General features: G+C 39.6%; 1 protein-coding gene across 1 annotated transcript in view; it reads right to left on the bottom strand.

Annotated features, from left to right (window-relative positions):
• The window catches only part of KIN (Kin17 DNA and RNA binding protein), a 31,872-nt gene extending 10,123 nt beyond the window's left edge, over nucleotides 1–21,749 (bottom strand). Inside the window, exons 1-9 of the mRNA XM_073229351.1 lie at nucleotides 21,580–21,749; nucleotides 17,343–17,437; nucleotides 8,398–8,441; nucleotides 8,191–8,313; nucleotides 6,615–6,796; nucleotides 4,157–4,205; nucleotides 3,208–3,265; nucleotides 1,380–1,509; nucleotides 121–171 (exon numbers count right to left, since the gene is read on the bottom strand). Coding sequence (XP_073085452.1) covers nucleotides 121–171; nucleotides 1,380–1,509; nucleotides 3,208–3,265; nucleotides 4,157–4,205; nucleotides 6,615–6,796; nucleotides 8,191–8,313; nucleotides 8,398–8,441; nucleotides 17,343–17,437; nucleotides 21,580–21,693 — 846 coding nt within the window. The 5' untranslated portion in view covers nucleotides 21,694–21,749. The remainder of the gene's footprint in view (nucleotides 1–120; nucleotides 172–1,379; nucleotides 1,510–3,207; nucleotides 3,266–4,156; nucleotides 4,206–6,614; nucleotides 6,797–8,190; nucleotides 8,314–8,397; nucleotides 8,442–17,342; nucleotides 17,438–21,579) is intronic.
• Nucleotides 21,750–21,830: the final 81 nt, after the last annotated feature.

Here is a 21,830-nt window from a genome sequence, read left to right as displayed (position 1 = left end):
TCATTGAAGTTATAAATCTATGTAATTTACATACATTTGAGGAATTTAGTCATTTATGCCAAATGCATCTTAAATCTTCCACTTAGAAGTTGGAGCGTGCCCAGCACCCTGGGTACTCACAGGCTGCAGCCAGCAGTCTGTCCGAGAGGTTCTCTTCATTTCCTCTTCAATCTGTGGAGCACACAAGGCATTCATAAGACTCTTTAAAATCGTCAATTTATTTCAAATACCATTCTATTTAGCAAAAGAACACCCTGTACCTCTCTCAAGGCATCATGTTCACCATGCTCCAGCCACACAGTTCTATCTGCCTGTCCTTCCTGCCTCAGCACCTTTCCATGCTCCCCATGCCCAAACCCTCTTAGCACTCAGCATTTTGCAATTGCTTATTTCCTGGTTCACTTGTTCATGGAATACCTCCCTCACTATAAGGAAAGCTCCAAAGCACACAGGCACTGTGATTTTCTCCCTGCTACACAGATGCAATACCTTGCAGAACACCTAGCACACAGTGACGACTTAGTATCTGTTGGATGATGAACAGCCACATCACACAGTGAGCAGGTTATATTATACTTTCAGCCGTTCAGGCTGCTGTGCACTGTGTGAGGACATAGGAACAGGGAAGACTGAACAGTCACCTCCTATCCCTTCACAAATGAGACCAGAGTGCGTGATGCTACAGGGAGAAAAGGCAGCTTCTTGTATCTACTTATTCTTTTCCTTAGCCTGACCCCTTTTTCTCCTCTTCCACTTATTTCATAATTTCACTGATAAGGTAAGGCTATATGTGGCAAGGGAGAAAGGATGATTTAGGAATATATGACAAACCTTCTAAGAACTGCTTCAGAGTTTCAGATAGATTCAGAGACAAAGCATGGCCCTAGATCCAGATAATCACAGGTTTTCAATGATTCATCTTATAAACTTAGCCATCAGGTTAAACCAAATTAAAAATATGTCACAGCTTTCTCTTGCTGGCAAGTAGATAGAAGGTGGAAGCCAGAGGCAATAAGAGAAGAGCACAGGTTGATGGTGGGGATCCAGGGAGATGCCAATTTCACAGAACCACAGACAGAAAGTACACAGAGCTTCCATTTGTAGCTTCTTAACTACTGGCGTCCTTCTAATTTAATTACTGACCATGAATACACAGAGAGTTTTGAAGACAGCACTAGAAGCAAGAAAATAAGCCCAGCTGAGCAGACTCTGACTCTATTCAGATGGAACTGCATCTAGGCTCCTTTTCCCTACTAGGTATATGCACATTTTTCAAACTATATTAATCTAATAATTGGTGAAATTATTTAACTTTCCTTGGTTTGAGTTACATCATTCCTCTAGGTACTAAGAGGTGAAAAGCAGCTCATATACTGTACCTCCATGATTTCATCAAGGGCAGATTTCTTTTTCTTCTTCTCTTTTGACTGAGCTGTGCTCCGGGAAGATTCTTTACGTTTCACTGATGCTGAATTCCCCATTGTATTCAATGCGCTTGGTCCCAAAGAACTGATGAAGAGAACCATGCTTGTTAACAAAATCTATGCACAGATGAAGGCTTTATAATGTGCAAAATGAAAACACAAAGAAATGTGTTCCACCATTAGTTTACAACTGATCAGTCAAAACTCTGAAGGATCTGCCTTCATCTCTAACAGGACTGTAAGCACCATGAGAACACGTAACTCTTCCTGTCTTAATTAACTCCCTGCCTTCAGTTAGTGCCACTACAGTCAGCAGCACTGGCTTTGGGGTTAGGCATATCAGAGTTGGAGGGTACTTCCACTAGGATCTTGAGCAGTTACTTTTCCTAAGCTCAATTCCTCATCTATAAATGGAGATAATAATGTGACCTAACTCAAAGCTCAACTGTAAGGACTAAGTAAGATGTTTATAAAATGGCTGGCAGAAGTCTAGCACTTTGCTGTCAGTTCTATTATTTAAAAGCAAAGATATCAACATGTCACTTAAAAGTTTGTGATTGCTCCTGACTGCCTAGAGTTGACAGTGTAACTTCTACATCTACTAGTGCCAATATAAGATTGTCACCAGTAGCCCCAGAATAGTCTCTGACTTATTACATTTACTGGCCATTCTGAATAATCTGCTAGTGACTGAGCCATGCCTTGTGCTTCATGCCTCTGCAAATCTGTACATGATTCTTTTATACTTAAAATAATCTCCCCATTTATTAAAATTATTTAAGATTCATTCTTCATGAGACTTCTAGGATCTTTCTGTTTTTTTAGCTGCTGTAGTACTTTATGGAATTCATCACACTCAAAACAAAAAAACTAAGTTAGATCTTAAATAAACAACATATAAAATAGTAAGCAAAATAGCGAATATTACCCAAGTCAAGATTAAGTTCTAGTAAATACTGGTACCTTCCTGAGTATCTTGTCTTATTTATTCTTTTAATCCCTATAAGTACACTGAATGCACTGCATATCATAAAGATCTGGTGGAAGAATTGATAAGAATTGCAGAAGAGAACATGAGAAGCAGACAGAAGTATGTGGCTACATGCTCTTTCCCTAGGGGGCAAGTCCAGCCTGCTGCTTATTTTCACAAATGTGATTTTACATTCATTCGTCTACCTGTTGTCTATGGCTGTCTTCTCACTTGGAAGCAGTTAAGCAGTTGTGAGGAGGACATATGACCAATGAAATCTAAAATATTTACTATGTGGCCCTTTTCAGAAAAGGTTGGTTAATTCCTGCTCTGTGTTGCACTGTCTAGGAGGGAAGGCAATTATTACTGGGTGCCTACTAGTGCATCTATACTGTACTAGATGCTGAGGGGATTGGTGAATAACAGTTTCTATTTTCAGAAAAATAATAACAGCAGGTAAAACAACAAACATACACCTCAGGCAATACCTAAACTTACCAAGTGGCTATGACAGAACAACAAACAGTATTACAGTAGCACAGAAGGAACCATTAAGTAGAGAATGACTCATGCAGAAGCAATAGTTTATCATGTGAGGCATTTAACCAAAATGAACCTTTCTTCAAAAGACAGAAGCATTTCATCATAGGCAAACAGAAAAAACATTTGCTAAAAAGATTAAGTGAACAAAAAATTATCAAACAAAAAAGTTACAACCCAGAAAAAAATAATTCACAATACTTCAGCTTTTAAAATGTAATCAACATTCCACAACAATTTGCAAGTTTTAAGATACCTGTTCATATAGCTCACCTTGATTTGGAAGATGCCGTAGCTGAACTACATGCTCCTTTACTCAAATTAAATGTAACTGCAAGAAAAAAATTGATGTTTCACATATTTAAGGAAAAGTAAAATAAAACTTGTAAGATACCACAAATGTATCCACGTGGGCACACGCATACATTCTGAATGAATGAGATCTGGAATGCTCCTGTCCAGAAACAATTCATGCCTGTAGAATACACAGGGTGGGCCCTCACACAGCAGGGCAAGCCCTTCAGCTGATGGAGCTGACATCCCACGCCCCCCTCACCCCTTGTCAACAGAACTCCAACTCTCTGTAGCTGCCCATGCTGCTCACATGGGGCTTGAAGGGTGCTATGTTCTGAATGTTTGTGCCACCCCAAATTCCTGTGGTGAAGTCCTAACACCCAAGGTGGCGGAATTAGAAGGTGGGGCTTTTAGGAGGTGAGCAGAAAGGCTCTTTTGCTCTAAACCAATAAAAATAGTCCAATTCCCTTCCACAGGGACTGTTCTCGAGGTGGGCACAATACAGTCTGGCCAACGACAGGCAAAAGGTAGCCCACCTGGCAGCAGGTGTGTTCAGGGAAACACTTGTTGCTCCTGGGTCACTCCAGAAGAGGTGCCCTCTGTCATCCTTGGGACAATCCTAGGTCTGCACAGGATGGCTCAGAGTGCTGGCAGCCCACCCTGTGTTCCACTGCTGATAATAAGGCATCCAGAACTACCTCACCTCTGGGACTCTTATGGTAAGATATTTCCTCATTGTTTAGGCCAATTTTGGACAGTTTTGTTACTAGTAGGGCATCCTATCCAATTCATGTTATTACCTTTTCATTTATGGATAAGAACAATACAATCCAGACAGATTACGTGTCTTGCTCCCAAATGTTGCTAGTTTTTGGCAGACCCAATACAAAAGCATTCACATTAAAAGAAAAAGAAAAAGTAAAACTACCTTTCTCTTCATCATTTTCTCTGCTTAATTCCGTAAAAACAGGGACCTCCTTAGGGGGGGAAAAAAAGTGTGAAGGTTTGGTTCATGGTGCACTTACTACAATATTCAGTAGTACTAAGTTACAACTTGCTACATATGTTATAAAGCAGCTAAAGACACAATTTATGATTAAAATCCTAATTAAGAAATTATTTGTATTGCAATATTCCTCAATTGAGTTATTCTCTCTACCAAACTCAGGCCTACATTTTTATTACCCCCACTTTCATTTCCATTACAATTTAAGCAGGAAATAATAACATATAGCAATAAGCTTTAGGAATTTAGCTAGAGGATTACTTTAAAAAGCAAAACTTTTCTGTATTGTGGGATAATTTAGTGTAATGGTCAAGAGTCTAAGACTAACTCAAATAAAACTGCATATAAAATCCACCTCTGCAAACTATTAGCTTTCTCATCTTTGCCAATCTTATCATCTTCCTGAAGCCTCAATTATTCTATCTTTAAAATAGGGAAAACAGACATATTTAGTTGTTAGAAGGGTTAAATAGGATAATATAAAAGAAACACTTAGCATAATGCCTGTCATAGTTTTTTTTAGGGTTGTTTCCACTGCTAAATAAAGATGTTCTTGAGATCAAGCTAAAATATTCTTTTCTTATGTAGTGTCCATAAAAGGTCTCATAAAGGCAGGCAAAAAAACTTTTTTAAAGTGATCTTATTTTTTAAAATTGACACATTCTACACTTACTGAGAAAGCCCTGACCAGTCATGTTTCCTGGGCCTTTTGGGGTAAAGATATTTATCCCTGGAAAGTACAAATCAACTTAGCAGTATTAAGCTAAAAATGTTACAAAACAATAATGCTATTCCAAAAAGCAAACAACTCTCTTCTGTAAATGTGAGGATGTGATCCTTAATTTCTACAAATAAGAAACTATAATTCTTCCTCTATTGAAAACAGAGACTTAAACTTTAAAAAGGTGAGAGAAACTCAAGAACAAAAAGCTTTCCATCTTAAGCAGGAGTTTAAGTTTCATACTTAGAGCAGCTGAACCATTGTTCCTGTTTTAATATAGAAAATTCCTAAAAGATTATGAGGATATGGATATTAAATTAAGTAATACCACAATACTTGCACACACAGACTCACTCATCAAGAAGGTCAATCAACATGGTATAAAAGCTAATTGATAAACTGATCCTTACTGACGTTTTAATTCTTATTACATGCTATTTATTTCCTGCATCACTCCATACTGAACAGCTTTTATAAGAACTATACAATAGTGACTGAGCAGCTGTTTTCATAATAGTCAAAAACTAAAGACACAGGTTTCTCAACAGGAGAAATAAATTGTGTGATATTTATAGAATGGAATACTACACATTGATTAAAAGAAAAAGTGAATCACCCATAGGAAAGAACACAGATGAACTACACCAACAGAACATGATGTCTGAGCTAAAGAAGTCAGTCACAAAGAGAACATGCTGTGTGACTGCACTCCTGCCAAGTTCAAACACAGACTAAACTGACCAATAAGCAAGCAACAGTGGTACAACACAACAGTGGCTCCATCTGGGGGGACAGGGGATACTGACTGGGATGCACATGAGCGAACTGGACACAGGAACTGTTCTCCATCTGGATCTGGGCAGTGGCTCTACACAGGCTCTCACCCTACCTATCTATCTTGTGACACACAGGTATGTACAAGTTCACTGAGCTGTAACCTGAGGTCAATGCACATCACGTACTTTACTACATATATGTTATACCACAATGAAGTTTTTAAAATACCAGATGGCGAGTGGTTTCACATGTAGATGCTAGGCTGCACTTTCCTACTCAACTTTTGTGATGCAAACTACAGAAGGCAGGGATTGTTTACCTTTTGCTCACGACTATATCCCCAGGCCTAGAAGACTGCCTGGGGACTCTTTGCTACCCAATAAATATTTGTTGAAATAAGCACCTTGGTTAGTTATTTTAATATCTGAACCTCCTTCACTATGCCCTCCTGCCCCCATTTACCTGGGTTTTGCCCATTAATTCTGCAAGACTCCTCAGTCCAGGGTTGTATCTACTTTCAGATACTCCATGTCCTCCCCAGGCTGGAGCAAGTGCTGACCTACTATGTTCCCACACATGGTGTTCACCTCCAGCACTGCATTAATTACCATCAATGGAAATGATGTGCCTGTCTTCCCCATTAGGTACTCCCTTTATTTCAGAGATCAGGAAACTGAAGTTTGGAAGGTTATTACTTATGCAAGATTGTGAGTCAGTAAGTCAGGATTTGAACTCAGGTTTGTTTCAACTCCAGAACTTGGGCTTTTACACTTGGCTATGCTCTTTCTCCTCTTAAAGAATGATACCCATAACACTCAATTCAACACTTAAAATTTAAGCAATTTTGCCCTTTGGAGCCCTTTTGCTGATACTGTTGCCCACCTGTTCCTTCCCTTCCAGACCTCTTCGCACTTGTTCTTCAATGAACTTGGCAGTTTTCTCTTCATCATCAAGGTCCTGCTTCTTCTTTTTCTCCAGTTCCAGCTGCCGGCGGATCGTTTCTGGGTCCCTATCGATATACTGAATATACCAGCCTTTGGGTGTCTCATCCACTTTGCACAAGCCTTCAAAAAAATGAGACACCACAAATTTATATACAATCAAAGATAAAAATAAACCTAAATATGTCCTATTGCTGCATTATTTACTCATTCAAATACACTCATTCACACACATTTAAATACACATATACAGCATATGTATTTTCCATATTGACAGTTAATGAGATTTAGGTATTATAAGTGGAGTATTTTATCTCCTAAAATTATTCTGATTTTTAACTAACTAGGTTAAGGCAACATACTTAAACAAGGGAAACACATGAAGGAAGTAATTCTTCAACTGTGGCTAAGTGTTTACCATCTAATGAGTACATGATATTCTGCTAACTTAACTAGAATGAAATAAAGTGACACACTAATAATATACATTGACATGAAATTTCTTTCTCTTTTCCCCTTCCAAACCTTTTCCTATGAAGATTAGGAATGGGAAGAGTAGCAGCAAATTTTTTAAAAACAGGCAATAAGAGCTTCCTAAAGTAAATGAATAAGGAGGTGAAAAGGAAGGATTGATGATAATCCTTAACCTAAATGAGAAGATGCTTCAGAGATAAATCTCTGCACTGTTTTAGCTCTGGGACAGGGGAGTTCCCGCTAGGCCGAGTTCCTGCCTGGGCCAATTTCCCAGTGAATTCCATGAGATCGAAGGCAGGCCAGGGCAAGAAGTTAGGAAATAAAGGGGTTTATTTTCATGGCTCAGCCTCTCCTCACTCGCACCAGCAGCTCTCTTCGGCACCACCTGGGACCCCATCTCAGATGGCTCCCAAGCTCTCACTCCCCAGCCACAGTCATGGCTCCTAACCCCACCTACCTGTCTCTCTCTTTCCATCCTGAGGCCCGCCTCCCATGGGGAGGAACTCTGTGGGTGGGGCCCCAGTGACTGGCAGGCACCTGACCAATTACATGCCAGGAATGGAGGGTTGGAGAGAATGGGTGTTTCCTCTCCACCCCTACCCTGGATTGGTAGTCCCTGTAAATGACCTGCAGCTCTGTCGCCAGTAAACATCCCATAAATGTGCAAACATGCTATTATATACACAATGGGCAATATTAAGTAAGGCCAGGCAGGAATCCTTGTCAAATTCTATTTTACCCACAATCCACCCCTCCAGGATTCTAGCCTCACAATCTATGGGTCCCCAATCTTCTGAAATGGCCTCTGTGCAAGAAAGCTGGAGCAACTGCAACCAGCCCCCACAACTGTCAAGAAAGCAAGTCAGATGTTCATACTCAACTATAATACATAAAATCAATCCTGGAAGATGATGCTCCTCTACACGAATTTTTAATCGCTCTAGTCATCCTCTTTCTCCTTAACTTTACACAGAGACTATGACAATTCTCTGTTGCTGCAATGGAATCACAAAACAGGTACTCAAATGATGTCTTATTCTTACCTTCTCTGCCCAGCCACTTGGTAAAGTCAGTCAGAGTCTCCCACTGCGTGGCATTCATATGGATGTGCTCTCGGTGGCTGATATACTCATTGTAAACAATGTTGTTGTGAACTCTCTTAGTGCCTAAGAACAAAATATGACACTGTTGATCTGGAGCAGGTTATAAGACTATGAAATTATTACATGCACAAAACTTAAGAAGCTTACCAAAGCGTCTCCTAAGAAGTTCTAGAAAGTCATTTCGAAATTCTCTAATAAAGAAAGGATGGAGAGCATCAGGGTTACTTCTACAAATATAGAGCATCATCTTCCTGAAATTCAAGCCATCATGTCATACAGTTTAAATGCCCAAATGATATATAAAACATCTATATGGATATCTGTTATGAACCTTTAAAAGCTGAATAAAGAAAGAATCCCCAAAGATTATAGCTTTCAAGAATTAAAGTTAAGTCAATTGGGAGTTGAAACATTTTGTCTTGGCAAAACAGCCATAGCAGAAATGACTAAACATGTTTGGAGAGGGTCCTTCAGAGTCTATTAGTACTGCTGACTGTGGCATAATAACCCAATTCTATCCATGACAACAAAACTGCCCTTATTCCACATGAAACTGAGGCTTACTGTGTCCCTCTGAACTGAGTACACTATGCTAAGTGCTAGATAAACACAGCGGAACAAAACATAAATCTTAACCTAGTTTACAATCACAACAGAAGTCAAACTGAAAAAGAGATGGAACAAAGTATCACAGAAAGAGTTGAGGGAGATGCCCAGACACAACCTCTGGTATGGGCCGTGAAGTATGATAGGGCTTTTACAGGTAAAGCGAGAAACAAGGCCATTCCCAGCTGACCCAGAGACATCAAAGCATCACAGGTTTGAAAAATGACAATCTAATTTGGCTAACGCTGAGAGCACACAGAAATGAGAGTGAGGCTGGAGACCTCCTTTGGGTAAGCAGACAGGACTGAATAACAGGCGAAGTAGTAGCTGAAATGTAGCCTTAGGGTTAATTTTTGAAGTATGTTGAATGTCACGCTAGAGACTGAGTTTTATGCAAGCAATAAAAAAAGCACATAATACTTATACAGGAAATAATTTTGTGAAAATCTGTGATTTAGAGAGGAAATCCTGTGGAGAGCACAGAACAGTAATTCTGCAAGCATGGGCCCCAGACTGGCAGCATGGACACCACCTGTGATTTGTGCAAAGTCTCCAGCCCACCCCCGATCTACTGAATCAGGACCTGCCATTCTGTTTTCACAAGGCTTTAAGGTGATTTTTGATGCAGGCAGTGGCTTGTGAACCACAGGCATAAACATGCTGAGGAGGAGCAGAAGCTGCAAGTTAGGAGAACAGGGAGGAAGTCACTGAATTAAATTAGATGGGAGTTGGTGAGAACTATTCCTAGGCATGAGAATGGATAGGACAGAGGGTGAAAGGACACTGTACAGGAGAATCAACAAGAGGGAATTCCAAGAGGACTGTGAGGTTTACCTCAGCAGGGTGGGCAGGGAGTTATTGACCAGTACAAGGATCAAGCAGATGTGGTGGAGAGAATACTGAGGCCAGCTTTAAAATGTTGACTTTAATCTGGCCTTTAAAATGTAGATTAGAATTGTCCAGAGGAAAAAATCTACAACTGAAGACAGATGTTAGGAATGAACAGCCAGAATTAGGAGTCCACCAAACACAAGGATAACAGAAGAATAATGTAACTCGTGGAGACCATGGAGAACAGGATGAGAAGAAGCCAAGCAACTCCTTGAAGAACTTTCTATATTTGGGGAGCTGGGACAGGAAGGGGAGTTAATGAAGAAAATCAGCACAGAAGGTATAGTAGGTAAACCAGGAAAGAATGTAAAACAGAGGTGTTTCAGTGGGGAGTTGAGAGCATTAGCCACAGAGGGGAGATCAAGGAAGAGGATGGTGTTAAAAGGTGTGAAGTGGGCCAGATTGGATTAAAGATAGCAGCATGAGAAGTGAGACAGAAACCTCCTCCAGAAACCACATATAATATGAAAATATAGCAAATACATCTAATCCTGAAAGAGCAACAGGAAAGAAGGCTGCAGAAGACTGCCTACACCTCAAGAAAACAGCAGACCTCAAGTAAAGGGGTAAAGTACCAAAGCTGTGATCCAGAGAGACCCAAGGCCTGCTCCCACCCCAGCTCACTGGAGGGAGGAAGAGAAACAGAGCTGGGAGGGGGTGGAGGCCTAGGACTGCTGAACATCCAACCCTAGGGATTTGCACTGGGAGCACAAACCTATATTACATGGTGCCCTGGAGATTAGTGGGGTTGGAAAGCTAAGACAGGCGGAATACTTGGAGAGACCAAGATTCCAGCCGCTTGTGGAAAACATGTATCCACAACTGGCTGCTCTGGGACAAAACAAAGGCAGGCAGTCTAAGAGACTTCCTAACAGCAAGTGGGTTGCTAAAGGGGAAAGGATTGCATACCTTGGTGCTCAGGAGAGAGGACAGGTGGACAGAATTGTCTGGGCGCACTCTGCCCAGCAGGTTGAGAACTTTCAGGAGCTTCAGGGGTTCCATCCACCTGGGTGGCCATGCAGCTACGAGACTCCCCCCACCCCCACTGTAATACACAGCCTGCTGTGCCTTCCTCAGGGCCGGCAAACAGCTGGCAAACTGGCTGACCCCGCCATTGCTCCAGGTGAGCCAGAGGGTGGTCCTGCCTATGGCAGCTAGAAGTGCAAAGCAGAAAAGAAGCCTTCACGCTTGGCCCACTGGCCCTGACAGTGGAGGGAGGCACTGCAGCCAGGAAGCAGGAAAGAGCTCTTTCCTTCCAACAGGCACCAGTGCTGCTTGCCTGTGACCCCTGCCATTGCTCCAGGGATGGAGCAGCTCAGAGTGTAGAGCTTCTAGGCACTAGAGGGTGCCACCTAAAAATACGAAATGTCAAAGGAACCTGGTTCAAACCAAAATCCCACAAACATCAGAAAGATGACCAAGTGAAATTGAACTCATCAATTCTCAAAATAAAAATCATAAACATGCTCACAGAGCTACAGAAAAATATTCAAGAACTCAGGGAGAAATTCAGGAATGAGAGACAAACATTGAAGAATTCAGTATCTGAAATGAAACATACAATGGAAGTATTTAAAAGCATATTAGATGAAGTAGAGGAACAGTAAATCAAACAGAAGTTAGAGAATAGGTATACAAAGAAGCTGAGGCACAGAGAGAAAAAAGAATCTCCAGGAATGAAATAATATTGAGAGAACTGTGTGACCAATCCAAACGGAACAATATTCACATTATAGGGGTACTAGGAGAAGAAGAGAGAGAAAAAGGAATAGAAAATGTCTTTGAGGAGGTAACTGCTGAGAACTTCCCTATATGGGGAAGGAGATAGTCTCTCAGGCCATGGAGGTACACAGATCTTCCAACACAAGGGACCCAAGGAAGACAACACCAAGACATACAATAATTAAAATGGCAAAGATCAAAGACAAGACAGAGTATTAAAAGCAGCTAGAGAGAGAAAAAAGATCACACCAAAGGAAAATCCATCAGGAAAATATCATCACACTTCTCAACAGAAACCTTACAGACCAGAAGGGAGTGGCATGATATATTTAATGCAATGAAGCAGAAGGGCATCAAACCAAAAATACTCTACCCAGGAAAATTATCATTTAAATTTGAAGGAGAGATTAAACAATTTCCAGATAAGCAAAAGTTGAGAGAACTTACCTCCCACAAACCATCTCTACAGTGTTATTTTGGAGGGACTGCTATAGATGGAAGTGTTCCTAAAGCTAACTAGCGGTCACCAGAGGAAATAAAACCATGGTAAAGAAAACAGACCAATTAATTACTAAGCAGATGCAGAATCAAATCAACTAACCCAAAAGTCAGTGAAGGGATAGACAAAGAGTACACAATATGATACATCATAGATAAAGAATAGAGAAGGAAGAAAAAGGAGGAAGACAGAAAAATGAACCTTTAGATTGTAATAGCATACTGAATTAAGTTAGACTGTTAGATAGGAAAGAAGCTGCCCTTGAACCTTTGGTAACCATGAATCTAAAGCCTGCAATGTCAATAAGTACATACCAATCGATAATCACCCTAAATGTAAATGGTCTGAATGTATCAATCAAAAGACATGGAGTCACTGAATGGATAAAAAAACAAGACCCATTTATATGCTGCCTACAAGAGACTCACTTCAAAACCCAAAGAAATAAACAGACTGAAAGTAAAGGGATGGAAAAGATATTTATGCAACTAAAAGGGAGAAAAAAGCAGGAGTTGCAGTACTTGTATAGACTTCAAAACAAAGAAAGTCACAAGAGACAAAGAAGGACATTACATAATGATAAATGGGTCACTCCAACAAGAGGATAAAACCATTATAAATATCTATGCTCCCAACATAGGAGCACCTACATATGTGAAGCAAATACAGAATTAAAGGGGGAAATAGAATGCAATGCATTCGTTTTAGGAGACTTCAACACACCACACACTCCAAGGAAAGATCAACCAGACAGAAAATAAATAAGGACACAGAGGCACTGAACAACACACAGAACAGATGGACCTAACAACCATCTACAGAACACTCCATTCAAAAGCAGCAGGATACACATTCTTCTCAAGTGTACATGGAACATTTTCAAAAATAGATCATATACTAGGTCACAAAAAGAGCCTTACTAAATTCAAAAAGATGGAAATTGTACCAACCAGCTTCTCAGATCACAAAGGTATGAAACTAGAAATAAATTATGCAAAGAAAACAAAAGAGCCACCACCAAACACATGGAGGCTTAACAACAGTTTCCTAAATAATCAATGGATCAATGACCAAATAAATACAGAGATCAAGCAATATATGGAGACAAATGACAATAATAACTCAAAAACGCAAAATCTGTGGGATGCAGCGAAGGCCATGCTCAGAGGAAAGTATATTGCAACACAGGCTTATCTCAGGAAAGAACAACAATCCCATATGAACAGTCTAAACTCACAATTAACGAAACTAGAAAAAGAAAAACAAATGCAGCCCAAATTCAGTAGGAGGGAGATAATAAAGATTAGAGCAGAAATAAATAAAATTGAGAAGAATAAAACAATAGAATCAATGAAAGCACAAACTGGTCCTTCGAGAAAATAAACAAAATAGATAAACCCTTAGCCAGACTTAATCGAGAAAAAAAGAGAGTCTACACACATAAATAGAATCAGAAATGAGAAAGGAAAAATTACTACAGACACCACAGAAATACAAAGAATTATGAGAGAATACTATGAAAAATTATATGCTAACAAACTGGATAACCTAGAAGAAATGGAAAACTTTCTAGGAAAATGAAACCTTCCAAGACTGACCCGGGAAGATACAGAAAATCTGAACAGTCCAATTACCAGCAACGAAATTGAATTGGTAATAAAAAAAACTACCTAAGAAGAAAATGCCTAGACCAGATGGCTTCACCAGGGTATTTTATCAAACATTTAGTGAAAACCTAATACACATCCTCCTTAAAGTAGAAGAGGAGGGAATACTTCCAAACTCATTCTATGAGGCCAGCATCACTCTAATACCAACACCAAAGACACCACAAAAAAGAAAATTAGATCAATATCCCTGATGAACATAGATGTGAAAATACTCAACAATGTATTAGCAAATCGAATTAAAAAATACATCAAAAAGATCATCCATCATGATCAAGGATTTTTTTCCAGGTTGCAAAGATGGTACAGTATTCGAAAATCCATCAACATCATCCACATCAACAAAAAGGACAAAAAGCACATGATTATCTCAACAGATTCTGAAAAAACATTTGACAAAATTCAACATCCATTCATGATAAAAACTCTCAACAAAGTGGGTACAGAGGGCAAGTACCTCAACGTAATAAAGGTCACAATGACAAACCTACAGCCAACATCATACTTAACAGCGAGAAGCTGAAAGCTTTTCCTCTAAGATCAGGAACAAGACAAAGATGCCCAATCTCCCCACTTTTATTCAACATAGTTCTGGAGGTCCTAGCCACGGCAACCAGAAAACACAAAGAAATAAAAGGCATCCAGATTGGTAAGGAAGAAGTTAAACTGTCCCTGTTTGCAGATGACATGATACTGTACATAAAAAAACCTAAAGAATCCACTCCAAAACTAATAGAATAACTGAATTCAGAAAAGTTGCAGGATACAAAATACACAGAAATCTGTTGCATTCCTATATACTAATGATGAACTAGCAGAGAAGGACATTAGAAAAAAAATTCCATTCACAATTGCATCAAAAAGAATAAAATACCTAGGAATAAACCCAACCAAGGAAGTGAAAGGTCTATACCCTGAAAACTACAAGATACCCATGAGAGAAATTAAAGTAGATACCAAAAATGGAAATACATTCAGTGCTCATGGATAGGAAGAATTAATACTGTCAAAATGGCTATTCTGCCTAAAGCAACCTACAGATTCAATGCAATCCCTAACAAAATACCAACAGCATTCTTCAATGAACTAGAGCAAATCCTTCTAAAATTCATATGGAACGACAAAAGACCCCGAATAGCCAAAGCAATCCTGAGAAGGAAGAATAAAGCTGGGGGGATTACACTCCCCAACTTCAAGCTCTACTACAAAGCCACAGTAATCAAGACAATTTGTTACTGGCACAAAAACAGACCCATAGACCAATGGAACAGACTAGAGAGTTCAGCTATAAACCAAAGCATATATGGTCAACTAATAGATGATAAAGGAGCCAAGTACATACAATGGGGAAATGACAGCCTCTTCCCCAGTTGGTGTTGGCAAAACTGGACAGCTACATGCAAGAGAATGAAACTGGATTACTGTCTAACTCCATACACAAAAGTAAACTCAAAATGTATCAAAGACCTGAATGTAAGTTATAAAACCATAAAACTCTTAGAAGAAAACAAAGGCAAAAATCTCTTGAATAAAACATGAGCAACTTTTTCCTGAATATATCTCCTCAAGCAAGGGAAGGAAAATAAAAAATGAACATCAAACTAAAAAGCTTCTGTACAGCAAAGGACACCATCAGTAGAACAAAAAGGCATCCTACCGTATGGGAGAATATATTTGTAAATTACATATCCAACAGGGGTTAACATCAAAGAATTCACACGCTTCAACATCCAAAAAGCAATTAAACCTATTACAAATGGTTGGAGGATCTGAACAGACACTTCTCTAAAGAAGAAAGTCAGATGGCCAATAGGCACACGAAAAGATGCTACACAACCCTAATTATCAGGGAAATGCAAATTAAAACCACAATGAGATATCACCTCACATCAGTTAGGATAGCCAACACTGAAAAGACTAGAAACAACAAATGCTGGCAAGGATTCAGAGAAAGGAGAACCCTCCTACACTGCTGGTGGGAATGTAAATTAGTTCAACCATTATGGAAAGCAATATGGAGGTTCCTCAAAAACAAACAGAAATACTATTTGACCCAGGAATTCCACTCCTAGGAATTTACCCAAAGAAAACAAGATCCCTGGTTCAAAAAGACATATGTACCCCTATGTTTATTACAGCACTATTTACAATAGCCAAGAAATGGAAGCAACCTAAGTGTCCACCAGTAGATAAATGGATAAAGAAGATGTGGTACATATACACAATGGAATATTATTAAGCCATGAGAAGAAAACAAATCCTACCATTCACAACAACATGGATGGAGCTAGAGGGTATTATGCTCAGTGAAACAAGCCACACAAAGAAAGACAAGTGCCAAATGATTTCACTCATCTGTGGAGCATAAGAACAAAGGAAAAACTGAAGGAACAAAACAGCAATAGATTCACAGAACCCAAGAATGAACTAACAGTTACCAAAGGGAAAGGGACTGTGGAGGATGGGTGGGAAGGGAGGGAGAAGGGGAATAAGGGGGGCATTACAATTAGCACACATAATGTAGGGGGCAGGCACGGGGAAGGCAGTATAGCACAGAGAAGACAAGTAGTGACCCTTTAAGCATCTTACTACATTGATGGACAATGACTGTAATGGAATATGTGGTGGGGACTTGATGATGGGGGGAGTCTAGTAACTACCATATTGCTCATGTGATTGTGTATTAATGATACCAAAAAAAAAAAAACTACCATGCCATTGTGTTTTGATGTAGGAGCAAAGAAGAGTAGTATCTAAAATTATCTGAGAAGGCTATTAAAATACTTGCCCCTTCCAACTACACATCAATGTAAGGACCAGACTTTAAGTACTTGAACCAAAACAACATTTTGAAACCAAATAGACACAGAAGCAGTTGTGAGAATGCCACTGTCTTCTATTAAGTCCGACACTGAAGAGTTCTGCAAAAATGTGAAGCAATGCCCTCTTATTTTTTTTGTTTTGGAAAATACAGCTATTTTTCTTTTAAAAATACATTTATTTTAACATGCAATAGGTTTATTATTGTTATTTTAAATATATTAAGAAACAAGTTTTAAAAACATTTCTCAGTTTTAATCCCTAATTTGCAAGCCTCAATAGATAAAATGCACATAAACAAAGGCTTGTAGGGTCCTTCAATAATTTTTAAGAATGTACTAGAGTCCTAAGACCAAAAGGTTAGAACTTTGGAAAGAGATAGATAGGAGCAAGACTAATTATTAATAGTAATAATAATTAACAGCTAATATTAACTGACTACTGGGCACTCTTCTGAAAACTTTAAAAGTATGAAGTCAGTTAATCTTCACATAAACCCTATGAAGGAAAGATAATACTTGGAAGAGGGTACTGTTTTTAGTCCCATATTACAAAGGAGACTAAACTACAGACATAGGGGGTTCACCCGAAGCTACACAGCACATGAGTGGGGAAGCCTGGACCCACAGGATTTAAAGTCAGGCAGTCTGACTCCAGAGCTGTGCTCCTAGCGACCATTTAGAGGTGGTTCTGTATTTGTGAGAAACACTTTTGCAACAACTTCATGCTATGATAAACTGTCAAAGAAAGTAAAACCTGAGCACAAAGATAATACAGCTATCATGTTACCATGAAGGCATAAACAGAGCCTCTAATACATAAAATACTAAGCATCTATTCAACATTAAGCTAAGCTTATGAGATAAGAATGTCTTAAAGTTACTTACTCTGAAAAATAATCCATAAACTGCTGAGGATTTTCTGAAGCCAGCAACAGTTGTCTCTGATGAGATTCGGACATACAATGACACTTAAAGCCATTCTACAAAAGTGTAAATGTAGTAGTTAAATTCAGATTTAGGTCATCATAATGGAACCTAAGAAGAACTATTTAATTAACCTTAAAAAGCTGTTCTTTGATGATAAACTGTAAAAAATAATCAAATCAGTAGCTCTAAATATTGTATCTTAAAAAAAATTTTTTTCTTTATGATGTTGAGTGTTGCAACCCTGTTAATCAAAGAACAATCGCAGAAGATTAAAGAGACAGAAAAATAGTCCTTTGGAAAACAGACATTAGTAGGAAACATTAAGGGGCCCAGTAATAGAGGAGGGATTTCATTTTTTAAAATCAATTTAACAAATTCCTACTGACCCCTACTTCATACAGTGCTATTCAAGTGCCTCAGTGAATACATTGAAATAAAATGGGTTAGTAGTGAATTTCCTCTGTGGGAATTTTTTTCACTCACTTCATACATTTAATCTTCATATAAACCCTATGAAGGAAAGACAATTTTAGCTCATGCAAAACATTGTTGCAGATACATAAACCTTATATTAAACAGACTAAGTCTGTTTCTTCTTCAGATAACTGCAGAAAACATCTAAGTTTTGACTCTGTATTTCTATTCTACTTAACATTAGAACTTGACCCTTCACTAGCAATAGAAATGAAAACATGTCTCCCTTCCCATATTCCGTCTCAGTAAACCCAAGCCAGTACTGAGGATGACATCCCAGGGTCCTCCTCCACCTCTACATCCTACTTATCACTAAGCCTACTCAGCCTCCTTAGTAACTCTTGGCCAGCCCTCCTGCTCAATCCCTTGGCCACCCCCAATTTCATATTCAGTCTTGCTTAGTTTCCTAATCTGTAGTCATCCACAGACCATGGACGCAGCTCTTGCCTCATTGGTGCACAACCTGTAACTCTTACTTATATGTACCTTAAAAAGAAACCTGGTATCGGTCTTATAAATGAAATGACCACTTTCTAAATATTAAAAATAAATCAAGAAAGTGAATAATGTTATTAAATTCTAGAAACCCAGGGTAGTGTATGGGCACAAAGGGAATACTCTGGATCTGACCTTCCTTCCCCCATCTTCCAACACTGAGAGAGAACACAGGACAGGACGTTATGGGGAGCAACTTCTCCTCCCACAGACGGCCCTCCCCAGTAGGGAAGGGCCATGAACACATCTGAGGGCAAACAGGCCAGAACCATCATGAAGGTCTTACTCTGAAATTAAAGGAAAGAACAAAGCATTTACCTGCCCTTTCCCGCATGAACTATATTTTAGGATGACATTTGGGGATAACCAAATAGACCTAGGTAATGAGAGAAAACTCATTCTTACAAAAGACTTGCAGTTAATAATGTAGAAAGAATTAGAAAAATAACCACTTTCAAGTCCTAATGAAATAACAGACTTGAGCAAGGATGCTAAAACACACAGGTAAAAGGTTGACGGGAAACTAGGTATGTGGGCATTATTCCATGCCCCCCTCTTACTTCCTCACTAGCTATTTGCTCTTGCAAGAGGGAAAATATTACTTTCTGACATTACTGTACAGGCTGTCATCTTTACTCAATTATTTTAGCCCTGCCAGACATTATGGGCTTCCTTATGTTATGCACTATAACATATACAGGGTCAACTATCAAACATTCTTCCCCAAAATATTTAACCTGATCCTAATAAAGCTTTCAGATCTAAGTTCCAGTTTACAGAAACTACAAGAGTTAGAGGAAGGAGGCAAAAGATAACCTCAAGGACACTCACTTGGTTCATTTCTGGAAGGTAGGAATGCTCCAGGATAACTACTAGCCTAGTCACTTCAAATCAAATTCCAGAAAAACAATTGGGGATTGCGATGGGGTTGTTCTATTTTCCATTTAGAATTGGGAAGGAATTAAATAACCTAGACCACAGAGACTTTTAGACAATGGAACTATTCTGTATGATACTATAATGATGGATATGTGTCATTGTAGATTTGTTGAAACCCAAGAACATCCAACACTAAGAGTGACCCTAATGTCAATTATGGACTCCAGTGATAATGGTGTGACACTGTAGCTTTATTCACTGTAAAAAAAGTTCCACTCTGTTGCAAAAAGTTGATAGTTGGGGAGGCTAGATATATATAGGGGAAGAGTATTGTGGGAAATCTGTGTACCTTCAGCTCACTTTTTTTTGTTTGTTTGTTTTACTGAGGTACATACAATAAAATGCACAAATCTTAGTGTGCAGGTCCATGTATTTTGACACGTGTATACATTCATGTGGCCATCACCCAGATCAGGTGTCAAACATTCTCACTAATTTTTCCCTTTTACCTGTTTTGTCCATCCCCCCTCATGGCAACCACCAGTCTGTTCTCTGTGTCTGAGTCTGTTTCAGTTTGTTTTTGTTTTTTTTAGATTCCATATATAAGTTAAATCATAAGGTATTTGTCTTCCTTTAGGTCCATCCATGTTGTTGCAAATGGCAATATTTCCTTTTTTATGACTTAGTAATATTTCACAGTGTATATGTACCACCTCTTCTTTATCTATGTATTGGTGGACACTCTGGTTGCCTCCATATCTTGGCTATTATAAATAATGCTGCAATAAACATAGGGGTGTATAATCCTTTCGAATTAGGATTTTGTTTTCTTCAGGGAAATTCGCAGAAGTGGAATTACTGGGTCCAGTGGTATTTATATTTTTAGTTTTTTGAGGAACTCCTTCCTGCTTTCCACAGTGGCTGTACCAATCTACATTCCCACCAGCAATCTAACAGGATTCCCATTTCTCCACATCCTTGCCAGCATTTGTTATTTTCTGCCTTTGGGATAGTGACCTTCAGCTCACTTTTGCTGTGAAACTAAAACTACTTTTAAAAAGTCCTAGTTACCAGGTCCAATTCATAGCTTTTGACTGGAAAACCTGTTTTAAAAAGCACTAGTGGGAGCAACCGAGGAAATGTGAATATGGAGTGTGTGTCCGATAATTACAGGAATGTTTATTAATTTTGTTATGACATATTGTTGCTATGTGAGAAACTATCTTAGTATTTTAGAGATGCATATTTAAGTATTTAGGGGTGAAATATCTTGATATTTGAGATTTACTTTTAAATATTTCAAAAAATATGGCAAAATACATAAAATGTTCAACCCAAGTAATAGATATATGAATGTTCATTGTACTAGTCTCTAATTTTCTGTGGGAATTTCACTTGACTGTTAAATAAAAAGAATAAAGAGACAGGAAAGCGAATAATTGTATCTATGTCATTCAATGTAAGTCCCACTTAAATCTCTCTCACTTGCAGAACACTAGGTTAGAATATTCCAATTGCCAATGTTCTTCAGGCCCTACCCATGCAGAGAAAAATATGTTCCCGACACTAGCCTGCTCTCACTTCAAGGTGCTTCATCATTCACCTTCCTAATGGGAAAAAGTGTAAACTCCGTAACAGCAGACAAAGCTTTTCAAGATCTGCCCAAAGACCGCCCTGAGCCACTTTACACATAATTCACTCATCTGAAACGCACACCAATCTGACCAGAAGGTAGAAGTACTCTTCCCACTTAGAAAAGTAAACTGGCAGAGAGAATGGAAGTTAATTTGCCCAAGACCACACAGCCAGTAAGCGGCGTCACTGGGCTTTCTGACAGTCTTACTCCAGGGTCGTCTTAACCACAGTAGCATTCTGGCCCTGGCACATTGTAGGTGATCAATAAATGCTTGCTAGGTGAGTACTCTACAAGAGCTTGGCTCTCCTTTTTCATCATATCCTGAAAAGGGGTGTGGATCCTATTATCCTGTTTCTCTTAAGAATCACATCGAGTCAGAGCTTACTGTTATTGTTACTCCCCAGGTGTCCGGCACTAACCTATTCATGCCCCGGTTTTAGGACAGCTTGAGTAGGATCACTTCTACGAGACCTGCAAAACCTTTCATTTCACTTCGTTCTGGGGAAGACTGGGTGTCAAAAGACCACGGGTTTCCCTAGGAAGAGGCCGCAAGGAAGGGTGGCCCTACGGAGTTGGGTCGCCGACTCGCTTAGCGCAAACCAACCAGCGTCCCGAGAGCCGCCCTTGTGCCGAACCTGAGCCTGGGACTCGGCGCGGCCCCGCCAGGAAAGAGGGCGTGGCCCAGGCATCGGGTCACCCGGGCCCGCTTACCTCGTCCCGGCACTGCTTCTGGCACATCTGGCAATACCAGCGCAGTTTCTGAAGACCCTTGGATTTGATCCTGTTGGCGATGGCCTTAGGGGTAAGGAAATCTGACTTTCCCATCGCGAACACAGCACAGACACTGCCTGGAACGCGGGGCCCTGGCAACCGGAAGCGGAACTGGCTGGCCGGGGTGGGAGGGGCAAATAACAACCTCTAGCCAGACGGAGGTGGGGCCCCGGAAGGGCCCCAAAGCTCGC

Source organism: Manis javanica, chromosome 2, assembly GCF_040802235.1.
Source record: "Manis javanica isolate MJ-LG chromosome 2, MJ_LKY, whole genome shotgun sequence".
Taxonomy (NCBI): Eukaryota; Metazoa; Chordata; class Mammalia; order Pholidota; family Manidae; genus Manis; species Manis javanica.
Note: the sequence above shows the minus strand (reverse complement) of the source record. Positions and strands in the feature narration are given on the sequence as shown.